Consider the following 15,963-nt stretch of genomic DNA (forward strand, 5'->3'; position numbering starts at 1 on the left):
TTATAATTGCATCGAAGCTACATGGTTTTCGTTTGTTTTGAAATTTAACTTTGTTTAACTTTATGGTGTTCAATTAATTGAATGATACATTATGTTTATAGAAAAAGGCTTTAAATGTCTAATATATTTTGAATGAAAATTTTGATTTGAAATTGGGACGTTACAAGCAGCCTCTTAGCGGACGAAAACTAACGATAAGAACAACAAAGAACAATTCATCCAAGTTTTGGAAACTACATGGATTATGGTCATCCAAAAAATTAGCAACGACTAAGTTTGTGATATTTGATAAACCTATGTAAATTATTCTAATAATAATAATATTTAAGTCAAGCTTTTGAACACATTGATTTTATTTTATTTATTTATTTATATATAAAGGACCTTGATTATTATGTTATGTTTTTTTGGTATTTTAGCGTGAGCTAAAATTATAAAGGTATTAGTTTGTGGGACGGAGTTATTATTTGCAAATCCTCAATAACCGAGGGACGATTTCTGTATCTTTGTAACTTTGTCTATTTAAAGTCTCCGAGCACCGCCTCTCCCTGTTCAATCATTTTCTCTCTCTTGCTATCACTCGTCTGATTCGCTCTTTTAACATTTCAAAAAGTTACACACAGATAAACAAAAGGACGAAAGCCAAAAGGAAAACGCGTATCAACTGGTTAAAGATCCGCATCATCATCGTCGTCGTCATTCTCTAAAACGGAAGATATTGATAGTATGGGCATTGATATTGATTTCGATTTGCCTTTGACAGCAATAATTCCCCATTTTTCATGATCCTGTTGGTCTGAACTATCCTTCGCGATCAACAAATTCTGGATTACATTTCCTCATATGTAAGTGGTATACTCACCCTCACTGTTTCGTTTCCCGATTAAACGACATTTTCATTTGTTCATAGAGTCTGAGTGGAGTGATGGAAAGAGAAGAACTAAGATAGATTTGAAATTTTAACGTCTCGTGATTCAAAATCAGTTGATTTTCGCGGTAAACAAACCAGATTTTGTTGGTGCGGTATATTAACGATGTGTTGATCCATACTAATATTTGAGTTTATTCTTAATAACGTTAATTGCTTCCTTTGAAACTGCAGAATCTGAATTTGAGAAGCGGAAGTCGAGTTGTGCATCTGTTACTGTTACTTTATAGAAAGAATGGGGAAAACTGGAAGAGATTGGACTCAGATCTACGCAATCTACGGCATGGATGATTGGCAAACACCGGTGTTCCTCTTAATCCACGCGATCTTCTTCTCAGCGTCATCAGTCCTGTTTCTCATCTACTTTGATTGGATCTGTTCCTCCTTCGAGTCGATTCTCCCCGCCGTTTTTTCTACCGGTTTCGCTAGATTCGCTGCCGGTTTCACCGGCTCCGTTACGGCACTCTCCGGCGTATGCCTTTTTTACGCAGCCGGCAACATTTTTTACTCCTCCGTCGCACTTCGCTGGGACATGGCTCAGCGTATGGTCGGTGCTGTACACGACTGGTCCACCGTGAAAACAGCCCTAGACGTAGGATGCGGCCGCGGCATCCTTCTAAACACCGTCGCCATGCAACTCAAAAAAGAAGGAAGCTCAGGCCGAGTCGTCGGGTTAGATCGCAAGAACACGACGTTATCCACTCTCAGAACAGCCGGGATGGAAGGCGTCCAGGAGTACGTCACCTGTCGAGAGGGAGACGCGCGTAGGCTCCCGTTCCCGGACAATTACTTCGACGTAGTGGTGTCAGCCGGGTTTCTCCACACCGTCGGGAAGGAATTCGGTCAGAAAACAGCGGCGGCGGCGGCGGAACGGATGAGGGTACTCGGGGAAGTTGTCCGGGTGCTTAAAGGCGGTGAGATTGGAGTGATATGGGACCTGATCCACGTGCCGGAGTACGTTCAGCGGTTACAAGAATTGAAGATGGAAGACATTCGGGTCTCTGAGCGTGTAACTGCCTTCATGGTGAGCAGCCACATCGTATCATTTCGCAAGCCATGTCAGCACGTTGTGGGTCCCAGTGAAGTTAGATTAGACTGGAGATTCAACAATATATGTTGAAATTATTTATTTATATATTAAAAAATATTATATCCTACATTAAGGTCAGATCTCGTAATAACGAGTTCAAACGCAACTCGGTTAATTGTTTATAAACGAGATCATATTAAAATTTTAATTCAAGGCTTTTATATTCTCCTTCAAGAATTTATATGTATATATATACATAACGTGTATAGCTCGTAATACGAATATAAGAGAATATTTAGGTTAAATAAATAATAAAACGTTATCATTAAAAAGAATATTTTGTAGTTATTAACCTATGCTTACTATGTAATCTGCTAATTTATTAGGGGAAATGAATTCAATCGGACATATTTATGTCTGTATTAGCAGGACACTTATGATCGAACATGCTCACTATATTTCCAACATTGTTCTAGATTAATAACAGCTTTTTTCTCGTCATGGAAAAGAAATAACAAAAAAATAATAATTATACTGTATTTTTTTCTTTTTCCAATATACGAAGCTATTATATTATTGGAATGCAAAAGAAATCGTTTCCTACCACGTTGATTAACACGATTATTTTTCATAAAAAATAGGAAAATATATTCTTTGAAATGCAAGTAATGTTAGGTGAAGAATTTAATGTGGGATGTTAGGTCAATTGCTAGGACCATTTGATAGATGACCTAGTACCCAATGAGATTTTGGTGGGGTTTAATTTTCAATTTCCCTTCATTTATTTCTTCTAAAATATGAACCCACCAATTATAAAAAAAATTGTAAGATTACATTCGAAGTTAAGTTTATGTTTGTATCAAACAAATTTAATAATTAACAATTTTAATTGTAAGACCATCTTATTGGATCATTTTACACATGAACTGATATTCTTTGTATCAAACCTCTCACCGATGATCTTGAATAACGTGCTCAAATTCTGATTGGGTTATAGTTTATGTTTTAATCTTGATGACACAACACTTAATAGCATTAAATACAATGAAAGTTATGGAATCAAATGAAACGAGAGTGTGTCAGATTGTGAAGTGAAGTGTTGGAATTGAAGCATGTGTCACTCATGTGACTACAATTTAATGAACTCTCAAGGATGCACTCAAGTCTCAACTTTTGCTTTGTCTCGCATCAAAATTCTCGAAATTATAAATATTTTAGTAATCATTTTGTAGCGTAAATACGAAGGATAGGTACGATTTGATTATTCCATTTATTTATATAAAATTTGTTAAAGATGATGAGTGTATTTAAATGTTTATAAAAAGATGTTAATAAGACACTTTATTGATATTTCTTTAAAAAGTAAATTAATAATTAATTGTTTGCAATCAGTTTTTTCGGAAAATAATACATTTTCAACCAATAAAAATATTTAAAAAATTAATAAGGGTGTCCATATTGTTTTTTTTTTTGAACGGTATGTTCATATTGTAATATGAGATGTCTTTTTAGTCAACTCCTATATTTCCTCCATCTCATATTAATAGTTTGTGTTTTTTTTTTTTTTTTTTGGTTTTTCTAAAATAATATCCTATTTTTAAGAATAAATATATTTTATCAAAATACTCTTCATTATTATTATTATTATTATTATTATTATTATTATTATTATTATTATTATTATGATATTTTTGTAGGAGTGAATTGTTTACCTATTGCATTTCTTTAAATGAAATATTAACTGTTTTAGTTATCATCATACAACGAATGAGAAGACAAACAGGTAACAAGTTGCGCCGTTAAACCCTTTTGTATGGTAAAATCAATTCTTTTGAAGACTACATCCATAGATATAGGGGATATAACATGGCTATGCATGATTTGTTGTAGTCTACTAAGAAGCTCCACCGCATTCGGCGCAAGGAAACCAAACGTATCAAATGCAAATGGTATGAACATGTGTTGATTTTCCATGTACGGTTTCTCATGTTTGGTGACCTTGCAAGTAGCAGCTTTTAATGCAATCTGTCCCGCCGTGAAACCCCTAACCCTCAAACTTACGAGAGGAGATACCCATGTAAGGTCCACACATGCATGTTTCCCTCCAACCCATCCAAATATCATACATCAGCCGATCTAAGGGTTAACCTTCCTTCTGTCCGGTCAATCAGGAAATTCACAGGAGCCTCTTTCTTGGCGGAAACCCTGGCACGCTTACATATGTCGACCAAAACATCCCTAACCATATCGTGTCTGTATTTGAACCCCGAGAATTCTTTGCAATGAACTGCATGCTCGCCAAAAGAGTCAAAACATGCCTTGCGGCACACCGGACATATCCCATCGGCTGGGAAAATTGGAATCATGAGTCGATATCTGAGGATGGTACGATACTACACCAGAGACATATGTTAGCCAAGCCCATCTATAGGGTAGCTAGAAGAAAATCTTAAGCATGTGGTGCACGTAAACACTAGAAAACTGCTTTCTGCCGAGCCGTCATATTAAAATTCATTTCCATATCTTGGATAATTTTACTAAAAAGGGCACTCGCTAGTGTATTCTGGGATTTAGGGGGTGTCCTTAGTAGTAAAATTGCTAAGGTCAATGTCCGGAAGCTTGTTACGAAGAGAATTTAAGGCACAAGCATAATCAGAATCCATACCATAAATGCCTCTATCCCGTAAGATGTGGTCTTGCAATACCCAAGCTTGGGCCCTTGAGGCAACAAAAGCATATGAGGTAGCCTCTACTGTCGAGTATAAACCTAAACCACTGTTGAATCATTAAAAGTGACCCTCTTGAACTTCTCCCTACCGCAGTCAGCACCGTAGCCGCAACCCAGATTCTCTACTTCAGCCATCCGCAACCGAAGTCCAAGGATCAGCAGTCTTGATTTTGTACTTAGTCTTTTTTGTCTTATCACTTTTATCTTTATTGTCCAGTAGACCTTGCATGGCTACTCATAGAGAACTTATGTTGTAACGCTTACGTCGCTATAAATAGAGACCATTCTCTTTGTATCAAATACGCATCTTGACTCTAATACATATTCTCTGGATTTATCCTTTCTATCTCATTCTTACTAAGCCATACTACTTACTGTTACATAGCAGATTACAATCACTCTTCGGAGCAAGTCCTTGTGACTTAATCACTAAGTTTGATCTCACTCACTAACATTGGTTTGAATGCATTCCATGTTATGAATCAACTTATGTGTATACTTGATATAACAATTGTTGTCATTTACTTTTCTTTACTTTCCGCATCTAACTATCTAACCTTCTAACAATCTAACATAATATTATTTTTTAGCTTATAGATCCTCTGAGATTAACTATTCCGCTAAATACTTGTTCTAACTTTTGTTCAAGTGTGTCTCAAAGTTTTTCTCTTAACAATTGGTATCAGAGCCATAGTGGTTGCTTTTTGAGTATCGGAACTCTGATTCTTCAAAAAGGCCTTCTATACCACTGAAGCTCTACTTCAAAATGGCATAAGCTTTTTCGTTGAATGTTTCCAACTGTGTTGGTGGTTCAAATCGAGCCCCAATATTGGTTGCAAATGAATATCATCACTGGCCACAAAGAATGGAAAGGTACTTATGAAGACTTGGAAGAGACGTATGGCGATCTGTTGAAGAAGGACCACATGTTCCGGTTCTTACAGCTGCTCAAACCGACGGCGCCACTGTCAGACTAGGAGGAGGTCAACCAGTCATGAACCGTCCCACAAAGGATGATCTTGACAAAATGGAAAACGATGCAATAGCCTTTTATGAGATATCGTGTGGAGTTGCCCCTGACAACTTCGATATCATCATAAATTGCAAATCCGCAAAAGAAATCTGGGAAGTACTCAAGAATCTGTACGAGGGAACCGAACAAGCTCAAGACAAAAAGCTTACTACTGCACTCAATGAGTTCAACAACTTTAAAGCTCATGCGGGTGAAAGCTTAGAAGACTCTTTCAAAAGATTCAACCTGTATGTGGATGATATCATCTTCGGGTCCACATATCAGAGGATGGTGGATGATTTTTCTAGGCTCATGACCAACAAATTTCAGATGAGCATGAATAGAGAGATTAACTTCTTTCTAGGACTCCAAGTTAAACAGATTCCTTAAGGAATCTTCATCCATCAAGAAAAGTATACCTCTAAGCTGCTGAAGAAATACTCAATGGATAACTGCTCTTCAGCTAAGGTACCCATGGCATTTGGCTATAAGATCTCTAATGACCCCTCCGGAGAACTTTTTGATCACAAGATCTATAGAGGCCTTATTGGGTCTCTCATGTATCTCACTGCTAGTCGACCGGATATAGTGTTTGCAACGGGTGTATGTGCAAGGTATCAGGCTAATCCAAAAATGTCTCACATGACCGCAGCCAAACAAATTCTTCGATACCTAAAAGGAAGCAAGTCTCTTGGCCTATGGTATCCTGCAGGCAATGCCTTTAATCTTCAAGCGTTTACTGATGCTGATCATGCTGGCTGCAAGCTGGATCGGAAAAGCACCTCTGGTGGATGTCAATTCTTGGGTGGAAGATTAGTCAGCTGGTCCTCAAGAAAACAAAGTTGTGTGTCATTGTCTACTGCAGAAGCTAAATACATGGTTGCTGCTAGCTGTTGCTCTCAAGTGTTATGGATGAAAACACAACTACTAGACTACGGGTACAGAATGTTGCGGATACCAATCTACTGCGACTCTGAGAGTGCCATAGCGATTTCTCACAATCCTATACATCACTCAAAGACCAAGCATATTGAACTTCGGTATCACTTCATCAAAGACCACATTCTGAAAGGTAACATTGAACTCATCTTTGTCCCTACACATGAAGAGATTGCTGATGTGTTTACAAAAGCACTTGACTCTACCAAACTCAATGCATTCTTACAAATGTTAGGAATGATGAATCCGAACCCTCAGTTCTTCCAAAATTGATAAGCCACCGCAGACCATTCATGGTATCCATTGCGGTTCTAAATGAAAGATATTTATAATAAATGGTTTTGGTATATCCTGTGCACTGCAGTCATATACCGCAGCCATATATTATATTTACCTCTCATTGGTCTTTTGTTTGTTATTACTAATCTATTTTACAAGTGCTCTTCTCAGTTTCTCCTATCGTGATAATTCGCAATGGCAAAGGATCCATCCGTAATGATGAGTCCATCCGCAACATCTTTTTTTTTTTAAATAAAAAAATAAAAAAAAAACTTTTCAAAAAAATAAACTATAGTGTGCTATTTAATGATTCTTCATTAAACCAAACATTAAATAAAAATAAAACATTCCTTGAGAAACTGTCATCCTTCTTTTTCTTAAAAACTTTTGTGTCAGGCGTATATTAGGTGTGATGACAAAAAGGATTGGTTTTCCATAAACACATCCCAAACCTGTCCTTTCCTTTATCCAGAACGTCCCATAAGTTACAACCTCCACTCTCTCTCCACACGTTTGCCAGACGAAATGTCGCACGTCTGACTTTTCATTAAATGCTAGCCCTTTTATAAAATCCTCAAAATCTTTTAGAAACCGTTTCGTTTTTTATGTGGCTAAGATTAAATCTTAATTCAAGAGATTCCCCCAAAAACGACCCTTAGTCTTATCTTTTTACCTAGGGTAAATTCCTTTTACAGTTCATCCTTTACCCTGTATAAACCTTTCGTGTTCTCCATTGACACTTTACGCTTTCAGAACCCTCAAACCCTCAAAATTCACTACAATCACAACTTCTCTAATTCTCATACATTCTCAATCTTCTACAATGGTGAAATCAAGTGTATCAAAGAAACCAGTTAAGCCCTCTGGATCACGAAGCTCCAACCCCACAGATTCTCCTATGATTGCTTCCAATAATTTCAAAGAAATCTTCGATGATCATCCCACATATAATGCCCCAATCAAGTTAATGATCAAGTTCTTAAAGAATCATCCATTGTATGGTCCATTCGATGCTTTCACAGATGTGGTTCCAATGTCTACACTCTTCAAATGCGCTTTTTCTGCATATCGACCACTCAACAACCTCCAAGAAGTTCATCTCAACCTAGTTGATGGTTCCCTTGTTATTCTGTCAAAAGAGAAGTTTCTTAACGCCATCAATCTATTGATTCATCCATCCATGAAGTTTTTCACCCCTTCAATGGCCGACAGCACATCTGCTCTCTATCAGATGGGATACCAAAAGAAGATTAAGGGCATCGGAGAATTCAAGAAGAACCAATTGCCCATAGTGTGGCAATACGTGTGCCACTATGTCATCCGTAGTCTCTCCGGCAGAACCGGAGGCATAGATAATGTGGGTCTCAAACTGCTGGAACTTGTATGGAGTATTTTCACTGGCCACGATGTCAACTGTAGCCAAATCCTTTGGGATGATTTCCTTCAGTACATTCCCAAGGAAAATCCTAAGGAGAAACCAATCGAGCTCACGTTTGCTAGGTTTTGGTCCTTATGCATCTTGGATCTTCATTCAGATGCATGTATCAGCATGGGAGACGACATCAACTTCTTCATCACCAAGGACATTAAAAGGTACTCTCCTTCCTCTGATCAAACTCCCTTTGGACCCATCCACAGACTCCCAACCTACATTCTTACAACACTTAGTTTTGATATTGTTGATGTCTCTGACCATATAGAGGCTACGGAGGGTATTGACCCATACCCACCTACCCCGCCTATTCCATCCCCAGTTGTTGCTCCTAAAGGTATCGCAGTCCCTTCTTCTACTGCTCTCTCCAACATCTATGGGAGAAGAAAACAATTGGCATCCAAGAAAACACCTCCAACTCCTAAGAAGAATGCTCCCAAGGCAACCGCACCCACAAAGAAGCGTAAGTCAAAAACTATCGTCATATCTGACACTGATTCCGGTGAGGATGCGCAACCTATCGCCATTCTCAAAAAGAGAAAAACCACTACCACAAGCCAAATGCGTGACCGGACCGATACCTCAACCTCTTAATAGGCTCTAGTAGTCCTTGGGGTTGTCGCAGACCCATTCAGTGCAGCTATCGAATTCCACTCAAGCTCATCAAATGAGCATGTTTCAGCACACCGTGGAGACACCCCACCAATATCATCCCAAAGGGATGATATTGGTCCTCGCCCTAAGGTCTCTAGGGCTTCCCAACTGCATTTCTTTTCGGCTGAGGAGTTAAACTCCATCCTTTTATCTGTCACCCAAACACTGCAAACACATTCCCATCCGCAGGGCGCTTCTTCTACCCATGCCAGAACCGAGCTGAGGCCAGACTTGTCCACAGGTCAAGGAGACCAAGGACGCTCAGGAAATCCTAATCTTCTTACATCTTTTTCATGTAGCACCTGGTTCCTGGTATGTAAATCTTATTTGAGTATTTCCCATTTTAGCCTTGGACTCGGCGAGTCATAGGTCCGACTCGCCGAGTAGGGACGAGACTCAGGACACGTTTAAGTTGGCGACTCGGCGAGTCACCGCTGCTGGATGAAACCCTAAATTTCAAGGGTTTGCACCCTATTTAAACCCTCATATCCACCCCAAACTCGCCCCCATTCACCCTCAGAGCTCCCAACATCGTTTATACCCTTATTTCCTTGAGAGATTGAAGTGTTTTGGTGTGTTCTTGAAGATTTTGAGGAGAAAGAAGAGTAGATCAAGAAGAGGAGAAGGAGGCCAGGTATCGTTGTGTCATCTCAACATTTTCCTTGAGGTATAACTTGTTTGCCCTCTGTTTTCAAGCTTGTAGTCTCTTTTAGCTTCATGGAAGTCCTTCTTGAGCTTTTCCCCAAGCTTGTTTGTGCATTGTGGGTTGTAATAAGTTGTTATCCTTTAGATTTAGGCATGATTTAGTCCCTGGAGCTTGGATCTAATGCCTTTATGGGGTCATATTGCATGAAAGCCCTAGATCTACCTCTTTTGGTGCACTTTGAACCCTAAAATCCATATTGGTGAATATCTACACGTAAAGTTGGAAACTTTACGTGTGATTCGTGTCCTAGAAGCCCAGATCTATGAATGGTATGGACTGGAATCGAGCAAATCGGTGTATTTAATGGATGCATGGCGACGACTCGGCGAGTCTGCTCGCGAGTCACCGAATTGGTCCCTTTATGTTGTATCGAGTTTGAGCCGTGAGTCACAGGGGGTGACTCGGTGAGTTGGAAGCTGAACTCACCCATGGTAGGACTCGGCGAGTCAATGCCCTGACTCGGCGAGTCCAAGGCAATCTTCATAGATCAAGAACAGACTCGGTGAGTTGTTCATACAACTCGGCGAGTCTAAGCATGAGTGTTCATCGGATGAAGATGAACTCGACGAGTTGTTCATACAACTCGGCGAGTAGGACGAAGAACTTCAATGTCAGTTTAGAAGAAGAACTCGTCGAGTCTTAGCCTAACTCGACGAGTAGAATCAGGGACTCAGGACAATCGTCTGGATAGGAACTCGGCGAGTTGGTGAGCCAACTCGGCGAGTCGGGTCAACTGAAAGTTGACTCTGACTTTGACTTAGGGCTAGACCTGGGGTAAAATGGTCACTTTACCCAAAGGGCAGTTAGCAGTGTTTGATTGAGTATGTTGTTGGAATTGCAGCCGGAGGATTTCCGGAGCAGCAACAGCAGTCAGTCAGTTCCCGATCAGTTCAGCAGCTACTTTGAGGTGAGTTACCTTCCAGTAGGGGTGGGTCTAAGGCCACAATGCCGGCCCACCAGTAGGAGACGTATGATAGATGATTGTCTTTGTGATATCATCTGGGTTTGCTATTACCTGATATGTTATATGCTAGCATGATACGTTATATGCGATAGTAGTAGAGTTCGGTTGTTAGGACCGCAGGGTAGTCAGACACCCCAGAAATGTCTAACAGTATGTGATGATATGTTTGTATGATTGGCCTGTTATGTTATGCGATAGAGGTAGTAGGAGGGGACCAGTCCTCGAGGATCGGTTGTTAGGACCGATGGGTAGTCAGCACCCCAGAATGGCTTGACATGGGTAGTCAGCACCCCAGAATGGCTTGACACAGGTAGGACGGCACCCCAGAATGGCCGTATGGGTAGGTAGACACCCCAGAATGGCCGTACCGGGTAGTCAGGCACCCCAGAATAGCCTGGCAGGATGCATGTTATGTGTTTGTATGGTATGTGGTACGTTGGGGGAACTCACTAAGCTTTGTGCTTACGTTTTACAGTTTTGTTTTCAGGTACCTCTTCACTGAAGGGGAAGGAGCTGGCACGGTAGCGGCACATCATGCACACACTCTGGTTTCCGCATTTACGAGATTCACTGGGATTTGTACTCTGATACATTGATGGGTTGTATGGTTTGGTTTTTAGACATGGTTTACATTATGTTATGGTTTGATCAAACAATGTTTTTAATTGCCAATGTTTTCTAAAGTAATGCTTTCGAACGAAACTTTCGGACGTGAAAATTGGGTCGTTACATTTCAGGTGGTTTAGGAACGGTGAGAACTAATGTGCAAGGATCCGTGAACCCAAGGGACACCTTGGTGCGAACTCAAGGAATTGACGGTGGTGACTCTAGTGATTCTTGGAGCCGGTATCAACCAACTACCGAAGCTGAAATCAAGAAGTATGAAGCTTTCAAAAGGGCCTTCCAAGCCCGTAAATATCAACAAATCAAGCAACAAAAACAGAGTGAACAAGAACTCCAAGTCGTGGCTAAGTATTGGGCAAATGCTATCAACAATGCCAATACCGTAGCCACCATCCTTAAAGTTCAAAGCTGGATGGATCAAATGGTTGCATCTCTTTAACAACAACAGGCAGATGCAGCTGCCCAACAGGCATCCAATGTTCTCCTACTTCAATTTTTGAAGCATCTCAAGATGAAGGCCCCTGGATCGAAATCAGTTGTGCTCCCATTTTTGGTTTGGATGATGACGACATTTAAGAGGTAAACAAACCCTCTCCTTCGGATGATGAATTAATGATGTTTGATGAAGGTGAAGAATCAAGTGGCTCCTAGCAGTCCACCTACAAACCCAAGAAGAAGAAGAAGAATGCAGTACCCGGAAAGAGTTCTTATCTCTCCAAGCCAAAGTTGATCAAATCCTGGTTGCGGTCAAGCCAAGTCAACCTCAACCAGAAGATATTCCAGGACCGCAGTCGCTTATTGAAAGGATTGAGCGACTAGAAGAACGTGAAAGATTGGCAGCTAAGCGTATCTCTTTGAAAGTTGAAATGGGAATCCGATCCCTTGACAATAGTCGTAAAGCTGACCACAAGGAATTTTTGGCCATTGCTGACCACCTCATCTCTGAGGTAACTGCAGTCAAGACAAATCTTCAGGCAGCCATCTTGGATCAAGCTTCCAACTATAAAAGATTGATTGCTGAGACTCACTCAGCTTATGAGTCTGCAATCACTGATCTTCAATCCACAATCAACCGACTACAACGCTCAATAACTACCAACTTCCATGGTCCTGAGATTCTTCTTCTGGTCAAAGAAATCCACAAACTTCTTTTCAATCCTTCTACTCCCAATAATCAGCAGCTGGCTTATGCCATGAAATCCCAATTCCAAGAAGTTTTCTCTAAGGTCGATGGCCTTTGTTCTTGGCTTGAGGAAACTCCGGGGATGCCTTCCTCAAGAGGGGGAGGTGATGAAGAAGAAGTCCATCACTCACATCATCACTCTCATCACTCCCATCATTCAATCTTACCATATCAATCTCCACCTATTATTTATGAGAAAATCCCGACTCACATTAGAGTCCTCCCATCATCAATGAGAAAATCCCATCACCGCGGCCATCCTATCACTCTCCACCTTATATTCCAGAAAAACCTAAAACTCCCCCACACTTCAAACTCCTTGCAGAATACATGTCTTCTCCAAGCTCAACCGATTCCCCTGCCACAGTTCAAAAGAAGAAAGACTGGAGGTCAGTGAAACTTACTGAAGAGATCTGGAGACTAAGTGGTTTTGATACGGTCATGGATGAAACACTTATCAATTCTTGGGTCAATCCCCACCAGAGGCTGCAAGATGAAGATTATGTTCCCCACCTCACTTATGCAGAACCTCCTCCGGATGGCTACTGGGATGTTCCCATCTCACCTAATGCCAGATACTTCACAGTATTTGAGCAGTTTGACCAAAGCCTTCCCGATGCCAAGAGGTTGCCTATGGAGTTTGAGAGACTTGCGTAGTTCTATGCTAAGCATGCCTCCCCATAGAGCACATATGGTCTAATGACCTGCCTTCCGCAGTTGTGAATTACAAGGTTCAGAGATTTATGAAGGCATAATTCTTCCAATACACCCTCACCCGAAGGGGACATGGCTACATTCACACCCAAGCAGATTTTTCCAACATGAACCCGGAGGAAGTGTTTCTCATAGCCAAAGTGTTTCAGAACAAGGCTGAGAAACATCCAAAAATGAAGACTGCACTTGATCGGGCCAACAACTTCTTGATGGAAACTATTTACGACTTTGCCAAAATTGATGCGGACATCTATCCCATCATTTCCAAGAAGATTGATTTACCACCTCTTGACCCCGCACCAATGCCCACCGAAGACTTTCCTGATAGATCTTTAGGTGCAACTAACTTCCCAGAGCTTGGTATCATTTTCAAGAGGAAGACCGACAACGTCAAATATTTTATTCCCATGAGTGCCATGCATCGGCTCACCAGGAAGCAGCTTGACATCTGCCGCATTGTAGTAGAGAAATCCAAATTCACTACCATAGAGGTCAAGTTTGAGATCCTGAGGAGAATGACCTGGTTAGAGAATGTCATGAAGTTCTGGTGGATCTTGATCAAATATCTTCGTCTTGATAAATGATCAGAAGTTAAAGAGGTCACTTAGGGGGAAATTGTTGAATCATTAAAAGTGACCCTCTTGAACTTCTCCCTACCGTAGTCAGCACCGCAGCCACAACCCAAATTCTCTACTTCAGCCATCCGCAACCGAAGTCCAAGGATCAACAGTCTTGATTTTGTACTTAGTCTTTTTTGTCTTATCACTTTTATCTCTATTGTCCAATAGACCTTGCATGGCTACTCATAGAGAACTTATGTTGTAACTCTTACATCTCTATAAATAGAGACCATGCTCTTTGTATCAAATACGCATCTTCACTCTAATACATATTCTCTGGATTTATCCTTTCTATCTCATTCTTACTTAGCCATACTACTTACTGTTACATAGCAGATTACAATCACTCTTCGGAGCAAGTCCTTGCGACTTAATCACTAAGTTTGATCTCACTCACTAACATTGGTTTGAATGTATTCCATGTTATGAATCAACTTATGTGTATACTTGATATAACAATTGTTGGCATTTACTTTTCTTTACTTTCCGCATCTAACTATCTAACTATCTAACTATCTAACAATCTAACATAATATTATTGTTGAGCTTATAGATCCTCTGAGATTAACTATTCCGCTAAATACTTGTTCTAACTTTTGTTCAAGTGTGTCTCAAAGTTTTTCTCTCAACAACCACCAAACCGAATGGGTAGGGAAGCAAGTCGCCACTGTAAGTCGCCAAAGAAGGGGCCACCGCAAACCACACTGTCCTCAATCACCCTACGTAAACCATTATCAAAGAACAACGCTGCCTCCTCCATGTGAATGGGTTGGCACGTCCTCAACCCAAAGAAAAGTTTAGCAATACCCATACAAGACCGAAGTAGAAGGAGCTCACTCTGTGGGTCAAACAATTGTGGAAGAAGGCGCATCAATTTCACAGCACCGTCAGCTCTCTTTATGGCTAAGTTGCTAATGAAACTAGCATCTCTGCTAACAGCTCCCCCGAGAAGTTTCACCCCGAATGGCGGCCTCCTGATGTCAATCAGGAATAACCCCTCACGCAGCTTCCTTCCATCACACGAGAGCCAAAAGAGCTTAGTTTTCTTGATATTCAACTGAAGGCCTAATTGTGGGCCAATAGCCTTAATGGTGTCTAAGGCTTTGGCCACCTCCTCAGAATCTCCGATAAGTGTGCCATCATCCAGGTATCATGCATGGAGAAGAAGCTTGCAATTGTCTCTAATATTATGCAAGAGCGTGTGTAACACAAGGGTAAAGAGAAGTGGTCCCATGGGGTCTCCTTGTTGAACTCCAGTAGAAGACCAAATATGTGCGTCCCCTAGATATAACCTTGTTGCTTGACCATATAGGAATTCTACCCACAAGGATATAGAAAAGAACCTTAATCTGACCTTATGAAGTAATACGGATTTGTCAACAAGGTTAAAGACATTACAGAAGTCCACAGTAAGCATGGAAAGAGACCCGTCATTGTGGCGTTCACTTAACACCCTGTTGGCGCTATGTAATACGGCTTCGGCGTCACCTGACACCCCGACCCCGAACTGAAAATCATTGAGATACTTGGCCATTTCTTTACCAACACCTTTCATATCCAACTTGGAAACCAAACGTCTCCATATAGTTCCTATTGCAATAGGTCGTATTCCCTTGTCAGGTTTTAGAAGCTAGGTAAGAGGAGCAGAGGCAACAAATTCCGCCAAACTCGAAGGGCAGCTCCCCTAGCCATAAATTAATTACACATGTGATAGCACATAGGAGGTCTTTGGCGATTGCTGAACCTTCTCCACAAAGAGAATCTAAATTGTGTTGAGCTCTCAACCCATCTCTCCCACACGAGGTTCCTTTAGGGAATGATTTAATTCCCCCAAGGACATTGTTAATATCAACCACCAGGGGAGGTACTAAACAAATGGTACTCGGTATTGATGGTGGTGGCTTGTGTGGATGCTTATCCTCCAATGCCTTCGTGGTAGCATCCGCATATGGAGCAACCCCCGAGGAACATAATACATTCAATGTTGTTGTGAAATGTCCATCAACAACCTTACGGAGACATTGTCTGACGTTGGCATGACCCCGTGTTCTATCCCCCTGAATGTACTCTTCTTTTTTGCCTTGTTGCTCCATCCTTGCATTGTCAACCAAGTTTTTAACAAGCTTTGCTATACCATCTTCTGTACCCCA

General features: G+C 40.8%; 2 protein-coding genes across 2 annotated transcripts; both read left to right on the forward strand.

Moving 5' to 3' along the window:
• Positions 1–631: 631 nt before the first annotated feature.
• Positions 632–2,195, forward strand: LOC144997924 (uncharacterized). The gene is made up of 2 exons (XM_078957792.1): positions 632–845; positions 1,103–2,195. Exon 2 carries the CDS (start codon positions 1,164–1,166, stop codon positions 2,046–2,048), a length of 885 nt encoding a protein of 294 aa, XP_078813918.1. The 5' UTR covers positions 632–845; positions 1,103–1,163; the 3' UTR covers positions 2,049–2,195.
• A 3,947-nt stretch (positions 2,196–6,142) lies between these two features.
• Positions 6,143–7,355, forward strand: LOC145045047 (secreted RxLR effector protein 161-like). The gene is made up of 2 exons (XM_078993395.1): positions 6,143–6,636; positions 7,313–7,355. The coding sequence occupies exons 1-2, from the start codon at positions 6,143–6,145 to the stop codon at positions 7,353–7,355; spliced, it is 537 nt and encodes a 178-aa protein (XP_078849521.1).
• Positions 7,356–15,963: the final 8,608 nt, after the last annotated feature.

The sequence above is a fragment of the Lactuca saligna genome, chromosome 5 (assembly GCF_052625555.1).
Source record: "Lactuca saligna cultivar CGN05327 chromosome 5, ASM5262555v1, whole genome shotgun sequence".
Lineage (NCBI taxonomy): Eukaryota > Viridiplantae > Streptophyta > Magnoliopsida > Asterales > Asteraceae > Lactuca > Lactuca saligna.